The following is a 15375-nucleotide window of genomic DNA, read 5'->3' as shown; positions in this document are numbered from 1 at the left end:
GATGCTAGTTTGATGGCATTAAACTCAATCTTAATTTTAAAAAAGTTTACTTTAGATGTGAACGGTCCTGATTTTACACACATTCACTTTGTGATATGTACCTCTGATGGATGTATGGGATTAAAGCTATGAAAAACAAGACAACAGTCAACAGTGTTAGATTTATTTCACTCACTTGCTTATGTACAAAAGTATCACAGGGAAGGAACACACTGGTGTTAGACACGATAGGAACAAACAGTGGCACAAACACGTCAAATATTAATGTGGTATTTTGATTAAAACTATGCTTAATTTTACATATATGTACAAGCAAATATGACTTTGGAATGAAATGACTGCATAACGGCCTCAGCATGATTACCTCCAGTCGAGTATTTCTGAAATGATATGTCCCATACAACTAATCACATTAACATAAGATAGGCTATGTCTGGTGTGGACATGCTGACGGGGGAGTCTGCTAAATGCAGGGCTTTGATTGAACAAGGCAATACTATTTACACAATTTTATACAACTAGTTTTAAGATAATGGTGCAATATGGTGGAGGGTAAACATGAAAACTTGTGATATATTGTGTTTTATTATTTTGCAGTTTTGTAACTTGCATAAAACTGATAATGTGAACAGCATTATCAGTTTTGGATGATTACTTTTTATGTGCTACATGAATTATCATAAAAAGTGGCAAAAATGTCTCTACTATAATTAAGTCAAAAGTGCTATAGATATTACAATATGAAAAATAGAGGCACGCACATGAATTCAGAATATGAAAAGTGTTGAACAGAATATGTGGCGTTGACCAGTTCACCCTGTAAAGCTATCACAGCCAATGCTTGAGCTTATTCTAACATGACAACATACACAGTCCCTGTACATGTACTACAGCCTTCAAAAGATGACACTCCGTGATTGGAAACAAAACACAAGTGTAAGTTACTATACCCTCAAAACACGTTCAGAACAACCTGATTCTTTTGTATTACTATCACTATACATACATGTACATAAAAGAATTGGATGATCCTTAACACTTTTGAGTAGTGTAGATTTCATAATACTGTCGCAAGATGCCATTTGAAACTGACAATCTCTCCATGTTGCCATAGCAATAGCTCATGTTGCCATGACAATAATTCATGCCACCATGACCCTACCTCGTGTTGCCATAACTCCAGTAAGAAATCAGATTCTCGAAACAATGACTCAAAACGAAAGTGTAAACTAGTCATAGGGGAAGCATCCATGGAGCCATGTTTATAAGGTGAGCTGAATCCGTTTCCAGGTGTTCACAGTCACACAACCATCTCATCACAATTATACAAAATGGTCTTCTCCAAAACATAAACTGGTTTAAGCATTTAAATGGTTACTATCTGGGATATTTAGAAAGTGTTGTTGTTTATAGACTGTTGTTGATTCCACATGTTGTCTGGAACTGCCCCGTTCACAAATGGTGACTTGGTGTACTTTAGCCTGGCGTCGGCTGTGCCTGGAGGCCTGACGTCAACGCCCCTAGAGATACGTCCGCCTTGTGTGGGTGGTCGAAATGAGGACTGTTTGAAAACTTCATTTGTAGGAGGCTTGATCAGTACATCTGAAGTACAGAAAATGAGTTATTTTATTTATTAATTAATAAGTACTTGGGCAAGTACTTCAGCTTGAACGTTTAAGAATCTACACAAAGCATCACAAATGCAATACACATGCAGTTATTATCCAAACTATATTTTCTTATGAGTACTAAAAGTAGTTGCCAGGTGAATAGTGTTCAAAATGTCCCTCGTATAGATTTTTTGTTTGTCTTGGATCACTAGCCGATGCACATGTATGTACAAGAAACAGCCAGAGATATAAAACAATGACTCAAAACGAAAGTGTAAACTAGTCATAGGGGAAGCATCCATGGAGCCATGTTTATAAGGTGAGCTAAATCCGTTTCCAGGTGTTCACAGTCACACAACCATCTCATCACAATTATACAAAATGGTCTTCTCCAAAACATAAACTGGTTTAAGCATCGGGTCACGTTCCACTTGAATACCTTTTAATAAATTTAAATGGTTACTATCTGGGATATTTAGAAAGTGTTGTTGTTTATAGACTGTTGTTGATTCCACATGTTGTCTGGAACTGCCCCGTTCACAAATGGTGACTTGGTGTACTTTAGCCTGGCGTCGGCTGTGCCTGGAGGCCTGACGTCAACGCCCCTAGAGATACGTCCGCCTTGTGTGGGTGGTCGAAATGAGGACTGTTTGAAAACTTCATTTGTAGGAGGCTTGATCAGTACATCTGAAGTGCAGAAAATGAGTTATTTTATTTATTAATTAATAAGTACTTGGGCAAGTACTTCAGCTTGAACGTTTAAGAATCTACACAAAGCATCACAAGTGCAATACACATGCAGTTATTATCCAAACTATATTTTCTTATGAGTACTAAAAGTAGTTGCCAGGTGAATAGTGTTCAAAATGTCCCTCGTATAGATTTTTTGTTTGTCTTGGATCACTAGCCGATGCACATGTATGTACAAGAAACAGCCAGAGACATATATTTAGAACGATGATAAATGCATTCCTCACATGGGACGGCGGGGTAGTGGTTAAAGCGTCCGGACATCACACAGAAGACCAGGATGGTTCCCCGTACGTGTAATACATGTGGAACCCATTTCTGGTGTCCCCCACAGTGACAATGCCGGGACATTGCAAAACCATAAAACGGTACTGACACACTTCCATTTTTACATATAACCAAACTGTGCCCTGTTGTGACCAGACCCGTGAAGAAGATTCGGGTTAGAATTGGTCTTCAGTAACCCATGCTTGTCATAAGAGGCGACTAACGGGATCGGGTGGTCGGACTCACAGACTTGGTTGACACATGTCATCGGACCCCAGTTACATAGATCGATGCTCATGCTGTTGATCATTGGATTGTCTCTTCCAAACACGATTATTTATAGACCGCCGCCATATACCTGGAATATTGCTGAGTGCGACGTTCAACAACAACTTGTGACCAAAACCATAGGGCTGCGCAATATAACCGGTTTACCGGTATTTACAGGTTCAGACATGAAAACGATACGTATTGCGATACGCTGATCGAAAACCGGTATTTTGACATGCATTCGGAAAACCTCGTAACACTCGGAAATCTTCGGATATTTCCGTTTTTTTAATTGTTCTTTTCCCTGTTTCATTAGTGCCAAATGTTACTTACATTTTTATTTTGTCATGATTAAAAGTTTTTATTAAAGGTTAATCAATCATAGTGATTTTGTTGTATTTTTGCTTTATAATCAAGCATTAACTCGATTATAAATAGTTTTGTTTAAAAATAATTCTTGCAATATATTGCAATACATAACGCAATATATGCTTCCGCATCGCAATATATCGCAATATGATAATTCTCTGCAATACCCACCCCTACAAAAACAGGTGTCTCCTTCCCGATGGCATCAGTGATTACCTTCGTCTTCGATGACGGCCTTGGGAGAGGCTGGTTTCATGGGTATGTGCGGAGGGGACGGTGCTGGTACCGGCATGGCAGGCTCGGCCTGGGGTGGGGGGACGGCAGGAATTCCAGGCATTGTCTCTACGGGATCCATGGTAACCGCCATCGGCATCGTCGGTCCTCTCGGGATCACAGGCTCGTCCACCAACGTCAACCTGCGCAGAAATAGTTGAAACAAGTATGACTACCCGTGTTTGGTTCAAGGTTATTGATGAAATTATGCAACGCTATCAGAATCTAAACTCGCGTTCAAGGTTTTGTATAGTTGTCCTCGCCAACCCGTGGTCAGGTCCTCTGTGGTAACACATTTTGCTCTCCAGAGTTACGTTTCTGACTATATTTAGCATCCATGATGTAAGTAAAACCCTGTTCAAAATTCCATCAAGCCACAATGATATTTGGTTACACATGTATCCCGCACCTGTCTATCATGCTGTCATCCTTGCAGTCTCCGATGATCTGCTTGTCGTTGATAGGTGGCAGCACCGGCCTGTCGGTGACAGCTTGGGCGGGAGGCTGGTGACTATACTCCTCCCTGCCCGCCATGACGGTCCTGATCATGTCCATCACCATCGTCTTCTCTGGAGAGAAAACGGGATACATTACCAAAGAAATCTCGAAACTGGATTTTAAATACAAACTAAATTGTAATAGACTAGAACATACCCCTTCTCTAGGGACCCGTGAAGATCGGGTTAGGATTGATATTCAGTAACCCATGCTTGTCGTAAGAGGCGACTAAAGGGATCGGGTCGTCAGGCTCGCTGACACATGTCATCGTATCCCAGTAGATCGATGCTCATGCTGTTGATGACTGGACTGTCTGGTCAAGACTCGATTATATGCAGACCGCCGCCACATATGTGGAATATTGCTAAGAGCGGCGTAAAACTAAACACACACACATATGTCTATGGTGATGGACGAGTCTGGATCAGACAAACCATTGATTGGTGTTTTGTGGTGACATGCCAGCAGGTCATCAAGCCGTGATACATATTTTCTGCTGTACAGATGAGGATGTATAACAAATGTACTGCTTCACACTAGATGGGGATGTAGAACAACAGTACTCCTGCACACTAGATGGGGATGTAGAACAACAGTACTCCTGCACACTAGATGGGGATGTACAACAACACTCCTGCACACTAGATGGGGATGTAGAACAACAGTACTCCTGCACACTAGATGGGGATGTAGAACAACAGTACTCCTGCACACTAGATGGGGATGTACAACAACAGTACTCCTGCACACTAGATGGGGATGTAGAACAACAGTACTCCTGCACACTAGATGGGGATGTAGAACAACAGTACTCCTGCACACTAGATGGGGATGTACAACAACAGTACTCCTGCACACTAGATGGGGATGTAGAACAACAGTACTCCTGCACACTAGATGGGGATGTAGAACAACAGTACTGCACACTGAGGGGATGTACAAGCAACAGTACTCCCGCACATAGATATGGGGATGGCACACTAGATGGGGATGTGTGAACAACAGTAGCAACAGTACTCCTGCACACCAGATGGGGATGTAGAACAACAGTACTGCACACTAGATGGGGATGTCCTGCACACTAGATGGGGATGTAGAACAACAGTACTCCTGCACACTAGATGGGGATGTACAACAACAGTACTCCTGCACACCAGATGGGGATGTACAACAACAGTGCTGCTGTTCAGGTGAAGACTTAAAGCAGTGTAAAGGTTCACAGGTGAGGATGTCACTCAATAATACGGTAAAAACCCATACACTAGGGCCTACAATACAAGAGCACTCTTTAACTCTCAGTATATATCTAACCTCTGTCTCCCGCCGACACCAGCCACGACTGCACGGCATTGACATCCTCTGTCTGTAGGATCTGGCACAACATCGTCAACACCTGTAGGGGGAAGACAACAAACACTTAACAAAGGATAATAGAAAATCCATCGATATAACGATCTCATATTATCTAACCAAGCTTAGATTTTCATGAAACGTAAAACTGTGGCAAATAATTTGTTACCATTATGAAATCATCAAGGAAGTTGTAATCAAGGGGAGGTTTACTCACACAGCCTGTCGTCTCGTGCGATTCAATAACGAACAGGCTGACCGCAATTAACACATTCATATCATTTCTTATACGATTAAGCAGATCAGAATCTCACGAAAGTAATCGTGAAACAATTTATATTTTTAAAGTAACCCACTGATCAGGGTAATGGAATTAGCGGGGGTTTCCTTAAAGATTAACGACTCCCTGGAGATTTAAGCCCTCGGAATTCCCACCCTGTTTATCTTATTTCCTTCACGGAAAGCTGGGTTTCGTGCTTGTCGAGATTGGTCCCTAGTATTTGTTGTGTTAGACGGGCACAGATAACGTACATGCCAGCCTTAGGTGATGACAAACATGCGACTTCCTGGAGAATATCGATGAAGTTGAAGAAAAGGTACATTAACATCGGAAATTGTAACCATTAAAAAAACCCAACTAGGCGTTATGTTTATACCAGGACCAACAGTGTTATTCCTAAAAATTAGCGTTGTTATGGTTGACCCCTATACACTGACCGGAAATGGAATCGTGAATTGAAGAGGAATCGTCATATTTCGGGAGATAATGGACGGACTATTCTCAGTCGTTGACGTTTCTTAATAACACATTTCATTCAGGTAAACAAACATTTGCCATGAAAGTTAAGTTAAAAATGTTATCAACGTATTATTACGTTCTATTTATACTCGATGACTTAGCTTAAATGTTTGCAGTAGAAGTAGATTGGACAAAACAAAGCTCTTTAATGCATACATGCATATTTTCGTCTCTGTCGCACGGAAACCCCATGGCTGCACGTCGATTGTAAAATTTTTGAATTATTTGACATATTTTGTGTCATTATTTGTTTGTTTGTTGTTGGGTTTGCTGTGGTTATTCCAGCTGAAGACCCGGGTTCAATTTTCAACATGTGTACAATGTGTGGACCCCATTTCTGGTTTCCCCCGCCGTAATATTGGTGATATATTCTTAGAAGCGGCGTAAAACCGTACTCACTCACTCCGACTCAACTTCAGATAGGAGTATTCCTAGTGTCGAGATCCTGACTGAATGGTTGTGGAGATGTTGTCACGTAAATGACAGACCCGTGAAGATCCGGGTTAGAATTGCTCTTCAACCCATACTTGCCGTAAAAGACGACTAACGGGATCGGATGATGAGACTCGTTGACTCGGTTGACACATGTCATCGTATCAATTACGTGCATCGATGCTCATGATGTTGATCACTGAATTGTCTGGTCCAGACTTGATTATTTACAGACCGCCGCCATATAGCTGGAATGTTGTTAAGGCGTTAAACAACAAACCAATCAACCAACGTAAAGTAGCTTAAAAATGGCCATGGAGCTGTTCAGTTTCATTTAAAAAAAGGGGCGGTGGGGTAGCCTAGTGGTTAAAGCGTTGGCTCGTCACGCCGAAGACCCGGGTTCGATTCCCCACATGGGCACAATGTGTTAAGCCCATTTCTGGTGTCCCCTGCCGTGATATTGCTGGAATATTGCTAAAAGCGGCGTAAAACTAATCTCAGTCAGTCAGTCAGTCATTTCAAAAACAAAAAATACGGAAGGGTCCCTCTGGAATTTCTTTCTAAGTTGTGTAGGTCGTATAAATTACTCAGGATCCCTATCAAAGATTGAGTGGTATATAATACGCGTGTTTTCTTCACTACAGAATATAGTACATAATGTCGGGTTACTTGCTGATACGAATCGATATACAGCCGGCGTTATTTATGTGTCGTTGTGACATACTACTTATCTTAATGTAGATATTCGCCTTAACCTAATCGATCAGTGTTTGGAAGGTATAACTTGGTTCGAATAGCCAAGACTTGTTAAAAGAAACATGTCCTGTATGATGTCAATACCCCGGTGATTGAGGGTCGACTATATCTTCCACCGGGACATCACTGTTTAACGTTGCCGTGTGTCATAAGTGCTCACGTCGCCGCGATGACTCCTCACAAGACAGCTAAAGTACACAGAGCGAGGCCTATGTCAGAGAAAGGAGCTTAGGCTGCCAGAAAAATATCCAATCCTGTCATCGAAGGGTTAGGGAGCAGTTCACAAGTTCAATGTCGATTAAATCTTATTCCTGAAGTTTTAAACCACCCATCTAAACAAAACCAATTGTCAAAATGTTTGATATTAAAACAAAATCAGAAAGGAAAAAAAGAATCCTCGAAAAATAATAGCTGAGCATCACGAACAGGGTAAGTTTTGAATTTTTTACAGTTTGCTTGTGTTTTATTTAGTTGTACCCATGGTAGTGATAAAAGTTACGTTGAAGATCGGAGGGTGTTATTTGTTGACGTGAATACCCTGACATGTTTATTATGACGGATGAAAAAAGCCAAGTCATCTGAGGCGGCGCAGTTTCTTCTGCAGAGTTGCATCCCTTAGACGTACCAGAAATGATCATGGGTTCGAATCCCGGACTGTCCTGGTTATTTGTCTAGGTTTGCCAGCACCTAGTCTGTCGTACAGACCCTGAAGTAAATATATCCAAGAAAGCCCACGCAAGTCTAGAAAATGTGGCAAGTCAGGAAAATGAAGAAAGTCTCAGGGCTCCTTTTCATTACATAATATTTTGTACTATGAACTTTTTTTCAGTAAAATATGTTCATTTCAGAGACTAGTTGTTAGTCTAGCCAGCACCATACCGGTGTTCTAGGAGCTATAAACCTGCAGTAGTAAGCGGACACACCGTCATATAACTGGAATACTGTTCAAAGCGGCATTACTGATTGACTGAGTTTGATTTTACGCCGCTTTTAGCAATATTCCAGCAACATCACGGCGGGGGACACCAGAAATGGGCTTCACACATTTTACCCATGTGGGGATTCGACCCGGGTCTTCGGCGTGACGAGCCAACGCTTTAACCACTAGGCTACCCCACCGCCCCTCAAAGCGGCATTAAGTCCAGCACACTCACACACGTAAACGTAAAGAACTGATTTAGACATCTGACAACTTTTGAACCCCTCCCTTTCCCGATCAATATTTTTTACACCGATGAGTCGTAAATACGTTCATCTGAGTATCGAACGGTGTCGGATATTGTCATTTGAACGACTGCGTATTAAATCAGGATAAGTCCGCTCTCTCAGACGCCCCGGTGAATGTGCACATATCTCACACCGCTTGGCAACGATGTATAGACTGCAGTGTGCAAGCACCCGGACATCAATAAGCGTTACGCAGCACATACTTTTGAACACTGGGGTAATCTCTGCGTTATCGCTGTGGGACTTGCTGAAGGGTAACGTGGCATGGACCTCGTGGTGACCTCAGCACTAAGATTGTCAAGGTCTATGCTACAATATGGCAGTTAATATTGCCCTAGAACTGAGAGGGTATTTTGGTGACCGTCACACGGGTCACTGAGTAAATGTCTGTTCCAGATCATGTGCAGTCCGACATTTGTTCTAGATCATTGTAAGCCTGACACTGGTACCAGTTCATGCGATATCAGACACTTGTTTGAGATCATGAAGAGTTCATGCCATATTAAACACTGGTTCCAGTTCATGACAGGCCCGACACTGGTACCAGTTCATGTGATGTCAGACACTTTTTCCAGTTCATGCCATACTAGACACTGGTTCCAGATCTTGTGTAGTCCGACATTTGTTATAGGCCACGCAAAGTTTGACACTGGTTCCAGTTCATGCCATATTAGACACTGGTTCTAGATCATGAAAATTCCGACACTGGGACCAGTTCATGCCATATTATATACTGGTTCCAGATCATGCGAAATCAGAAACTGGTTCGAGATCATGAAAAGTTTGACACTGGTACCAGTTCAAGCGACATCAGAAACTTGTTCGAGACCATGAAAAGTCCAACACCGGTACCAGTTCGTGCGATATCAGACACTGGTACCAGTTCAGGTAATGTGAATGAGATTCTCATTGTAAAGTCTTGGCATATGCTCTCACCAAAAGAAATCCATTAACGATTGCCCTTCCCTTCAAACAGACATCGGTATACTTACCACATTCTCCATGTCGGGTTCAGCAGCTATGTGCTGCATGGTGGGGAAAACTGCGGCCTGCCCCTCCTTGACGCCCCCCGGGACATCATGCGTGAGGGGGGTGGGATGAGACGCCCGGTCTCCGCGGAGTATTGGGTGGTTCTCGGCCTCTTCGGGGTCTCTTTTTCTCTCCTCAGGCACGTTCAGCTGCTCCGTGAACTCCTTCAACTCATCCCTCCACGCCTCGGTCGTCGGAACTGCAGACACAAAACAGACACGGTTTATTTTCATTTTTGACGGCGCACTCAGCAATATACCAGCATATGATGGTGGGCTGTAAATAATCGATTCTGACAAACCAGAGTTTGATATTATGAGCAACGATCACGCCATTGGGGTACAAGGACACGAGTGAGTGACGTACTTTTAATTGTTTAAGCAGCTATTATGGATATTCCAGCAATTTTACGGCGGGGAACACCAGAAATGAGCTTCACACATTGTAACCATGTAGGAAATCGAACCCAGGACTTCGCTATAAAGAGGACACGAAGCCAACTACTAGTATGTACCCAAGCCCGACAAGCCGATTCATTAAGACACTTTTACGACCAACACAAGTTGCTGGGGACATTCCCTATGGTATGTAGTAGCAATGTACACATATCAGAGCTTTGGAAGACATGTTAACTTTACTGGTGACATCATATTTATATCTGAAAATTGTAGATAAATTGCTTTCCCGTACGTCTTTTGCCGTAATTTCTGAAAAACGTCAGGCGTTAGCCTCTTATGGAGGTATCGACCATTTACCATTACCATGGATATTGGAGAGGACTGAGAATAAGTGGGTACCCGGTGGGATGAAATGATGATGTAACTGTAAACACTTTGGCGCCTGATAAGGGCAGAACTGGCTGTACACTGCCTCAGAGCCATATTATTAATTATTAAAGCGTGATATATATATGATTCAATTATATTGACAAAACTGAACTAATGTTTGGGTTCGACTATCAAGCGGTGATGTGGTCCATTTCTAGGTGGTGGGATTCTTTGAAGACACCTCGGTCTCGAATATCAGTATGTTTGTGGTATACACCTGCGTCAGTTGCATGTATCTGCACGCACTATGTGATCCTTTTCACAGGTGTAAAACAGACGCTCAGGTGTCAAACACAGGTATACAATACAGGTACACTACTACCTCCAATTACTGCTTGGTGTTTACCTTACAAACTTCTATCTAAAAAGGGTGTCTCGGGTTCGATTCCCCTCGTGTTCAAAATGTGGAGAGTGTATCCTGATAAAAGTGGCGTAAAACTTACATGTGATTTTATTCGGGCTTATTGGTTAGATATAGTAAATGCTAGATACACTAGTAAATGGTAGATACACTAGCAAGCGTGGACCCCGCCGTGATATTGCTGGAATATTGCGAAAAGCGGCGTAAAACTAAACTCAATCACTCACTCACAAACTTGAAAACAGGACTTTGCCAACAAATTAAAAAAACGTTACCAGGCTAGAAACACTGCAAACTTGGGATCAACTGTGATACCCTTATTAAATACATTTCTCTGTCATTTTCTGCCACCCTCACATAAAAGTATATTCTGTATATTGCTTTGCAGTATGTATCTAATATTTCATACCATTTTTAGTATGAAGATTATGGTTTTGTCAATTATTGTTTGAAAGAATGTTTACTTATAAAGCCTTATGTAAGCTTTGTAAACTACGATTTCCATTATTGGTACAGTGCCACATTAGCCGAATGAGTATGGTGTTAGGCTGTTTGGGGTAAAAATCCAATAACATCACGGCGTGTTTCACAGAGAGAGAGAGAGAGAGAGAGAGAGAGAGAGAGAGAGAGAGAGAGAGAGAGAGAGAGAGAGAGAGAGAGAGAGAGAGAGAGAGAGAGAGAGAGAGAGAGAGAGAGAGAGAGAGAGAGAGAGAGAGAGAGAGAGAGAGAGAGAGAGAGAGAGAGAGAGAGAGAGAGTTTATTAATGTGTCACGCATATAACTCAGCATTTTGTTACAATATAAAAGCCCAGTATAAGAGTAAATGCCCAGCCAAATTGGCTTATGAGACACATAGACCAGTTTTAAAACATAGTAGTACCATAAAATATATATATAAGATATAGAACATAAAATGCATGTTATAAAACGTTTAAGAAAGGATTAAATCATACATTAAGCGTCCGTATTGTACCTACGTCGGGAATCAAACCCAAGCCTTGACTTGCTAACGCTTTAACCATTAGGTAACCCATTCGCCCATCAATATCCCAGGTGTCTGAGGCGCCGCAATTAGCTTGGCAGAGTGGCTTCCCTGGGCAAGCTAACGCGCCATGTGTGGGGGTCAGAGGCTCGGTTAATCCTGATTATGTTTGTCAGCTTCACGCCCGTGCTCAGGGTTTCACCAAAGTCGTAACTGTTCAAAGCGGTGATACAAAAACAAAGTCACTCACTAACAAAGTACGAATGACCGAGTTACGAATCATAGTTCGCTTCTAACATGACATTTAAGGGACCGTTCATAATGTATGGCTAGGGGTGGGGGTGACGATGATTTTAAAATTTTGGGGGTTCACCCATATTGTTCTGGGGAGGCAGAGGGGTGCACAATTTTGTACATAACAATTAGGGGGAAGGGAATTGGGGTCATTGATTTTGTACATATGCATGCAAGGGCGGGAAGGGAAGAGGGGGGTGTAATTGATTTTGTACATAGATTTTACGGGGGGTCATTCACTTTGTACATGCATCATCATCATCCCCCTAGCCATTAATTATGAACGGTACCTAAGCATCATGTTGGAGAAAATCCCAATATGAGGTACGCCATGGACATTTATCACTACATGTATACACCCACGACGCTGAAAATACATCGAACCTTTGTTATTAGAGGTAATACGGTAGCAATTACATAGTTTATCCCTATCAAACCAGCGTTACCAGACCATAGCCTAGACCTGTGTATACACTCAGACACATGATGATCCGTGGTACAAAGGTTTCGTTGACCCATGCTGGCCCGCCTGTTTACGTAGAGGGAAAACCTACTTGAGCTGGTATCGATGACACTGTGGGGCTGACTTGTAAGGGAACAGTATAGGCCATGTATACAGGTTCATTCGAGTTTATCATGATTTGAAGGCTATAATATAGAACGACTCTAATGTTTCCTTATTGAAGTACATAGGGATATGTTGTATGGGAAACAGTAACTGAAATTGATATGTTTCGTGTTTCCTAAGTTGTATTATGGTTTCTCCTTGATATGAATTATCGATGTTATAATATGATTTACGGAGCAGAACACAAACATGAGAGCTGGATCCTGCTTTTAAAACAGTCTGAGTTTGGAAGGGAGTGGGTGGGCACTGCTTTCGGTTACAATGGAATCTAGTGTTGGGAATTGGTTGAAATCTCACAATTGATGATTGCTTTTTTACCAACGAGAAATCATCGAAAGAAATTGGTGATCGTCATTTCTCAGATTTTTCTATTCAGGTTGTTATTGCAGATATGTATAACATGATGCAACTTGCTACTTTAAAGTGATGACTAATATATCATGAACATAAACTACTCAGAGTCTTCAACTATTATTAAGTCATGACTTTTCAGTTATTGAAGTGAGTTTTCTAAGAACTAAACACATTTTCAGGCCCTGACAACTTCGAATATATGTTCCATCGACAAGAGTTTCAAAGACTAAAACAGTAGATCCAAAATCGTTTGTGTTCGATTATGAGAAAATGTGATCGATTGCTTGGTCGTTTGGTCACTGCGACCAATCTTCGATTATTTCAATTAATCGGAACACCACTAATGGAATCCCCTTTCATCCGCCATTGAGAATGGGCTTGATCAGTGAGTGAGTATGGTTTTACGCCGCTTTTAGCAATATTCCAGCAATATCACCGAGGGAAACACCAGAAATGGGCTTCACACATTGTACCCATGGGGTAATCGAATCTCGGCCTTCGGACTGACGAGCGAACGCTTCAACCACTAGGCTACCCCACCTTCCCTGGACTTGTAGACCGATATGTGGAATCGAACGCTTCAACACTAGGCTACCCCACCTTTGGACTTGTAGACCGATATGTGGAATCGAACACACGGTTTTGGACTGACTAGCGAACGCTTACGCTCCAAAGACGCCACCACAAGTACATACAGTCAAACATCGCTCTGTTGAAGATGAAGTGACCAACGTAAATACTTCGAGTTATCCAAGGTTCGACACACACTAAATCAGTGAGTGAGCTAAGTCTTACGCCGCACTCAGCAATATTCCAGCGGCGACCTGTAAATAATCGAGTCTGGACCAGATAATCCAGTCATCAACAGCATGAGCATCGCAATCTACGCAATACGATGACGTGTCAACCAAGTCTGCGAGACTGTCAACCCGATCCCGTTTGTCGCCTCTTACGACATGGGTTACTGAAGACCAGTTCTAAGCCGAATCTTCACGGGTCACTAAATTAGGGACACAGGAGCCAAGTTATCACATCGAAACAACCCTAAGTTCGACTCAACAGTGTTTGACTGGAGTTCAGATTCTAATTTAGGACCTTGCAGGGTTCTCTACATTCTCTACAGCATCCAAATTGCCTTGGCATCACATTTAGACACGGTTGAAGGCCAGGTCGCGATAAGCGACGTCACGCACGGTGAAATATTTTAAAATTTTAAAATATTTGTAATTACTCAATCAGTAAATGCTTTGATGCTTCATTCAATATCTAGTTAATCGGAAAACGTTTCCGATGTCAATATATAGATTTCATAACAAAGGATCACATTTACGTAAGTTGTAAATCGATTATTGCAACTTGAAAAAAGCAATGTAACCGCGTCGCTAGATGCCGTATTTCCTCACTTAGAGGTCCTGACATCTATTCATTTTGCGCAAGCCTTACACACGATAACTGTCAAAGGCACGGCCTCTGTTCTGGCCCACTGGATACCTACTACCGTAAAGATACCCATTGGCATTAAACACCAGAATGTAACTGAATAAATGCAACATGAGCACTACGGTAATCACAAACTGAGATAACTGCATCAAGTATACACGAGAATAATTATTTAATTATATAATTATGAATGATTATACACACTAAAACAAGCGAATATATGCACGAAGAGCGAACATATGTACAGCCCAATCCGCCAGCTATCTCTTGCACGCTTTTGAGGTCGCTTTTTGGGTATGAATAATTCAGGGATATCCCGTAGTCTCCAGCCTATTTACGGATCTGTCAAATAATTTGTAGTCATTTTCTTTTCTTATTGATTTTCTTCAACACTAAACGCAATTGTTAGAATTAAATTGTGTTTTGTGAAGATCTTGCATGTCAACAGTCGAGTAGTTTGCAAACATCAAAGGAAAAGCGTTTATCAATGCGATGTAGTATTCAACAATAGTATTTTTATTCGGCGCACATGTATATTTAATGAAAAGGCGAAGCGAAATAACAGAGACTGTATGGTCTTATGGTTTGGTGCAGTCTAAACCAATTACGCCTCAATGGGAATTTTTGTTCATTGAAACCCCGTTTCAGCGCGTACATACTTAACGTCCTCATCAAAATGCAATCCAACACTGTTGTGTCGAAGTTAAAGGGTACAACGTCAATGCTTCGAGTTATCCGAGTTTATCGACACAACCGCAAAATGATGTCGAAGGAATACGCAAGGACCAAGTTTTTACTTCGAGACAAGCGTACGTTCGACACAACAGTGATGTAGCCAGGCAGATTGCTTATCAGGGTAA

General features: G+C 41.7%; 1 protein-coding gene across 1 annotated transcript in view; it reads right to left on the bottom strand.

Annotated features, from left to right (window-relative positions):
- Positions 1 to 1891: 1891 nt before the first annotated feature.
- LOC124259862 (protein TBATA-like) overlaps positions 1892 to 15375 on the bottom strand; it is a 30166-nt gene continuing 16682 nt past the window's right edge. The window contains exons 4-8 of the mRNA XM_046694078.1: positions 9594 to 9829; positions 5349 to 5430; positions 3949 to 4108; positions 3483 to 3682; positions 1892 to 2297 (exon numbers count right to left, since the gene is read on the bottom strand). Coding sequence (XP_046550034.1) covers positions 2086 to 2297; positions 3483 to 3682; positions 3949 to 4108; positions 5349 to 5430; positions 9594 to 9829 — 890 coding nt within the window. The 3' untranslated portion in view covers positions 1892 to 2085. The remainder of the gene's footprint in view (positions 2298 to 3482; positions 3683 to 3948; positions 4109 to 5348; positions 5431 to 9593; positions 9830 to 15375) is intronic.

Source organism: Haliotis rubra, unplaced genomic scaffold (genome assembly GCF_003918875.1).
Source record: "Haliotis rubra isolate DU_JTF1 unplaced genomic scaffold, ASM391887v1 Scf74, whole genome shotgun sequence".
Classification (NCBI taxonomy): Eukaryota; Metazoa; Mollusca; class Gastropoda; order Lepetellida; family Haliotidae; genus Haliotis; species Haliotis rubra.
The sequence above is the reverse complement of the archived record's forward strand: the minus strand, read 5'-3'. Positions and strand labels throughout refer to the sequence as shown.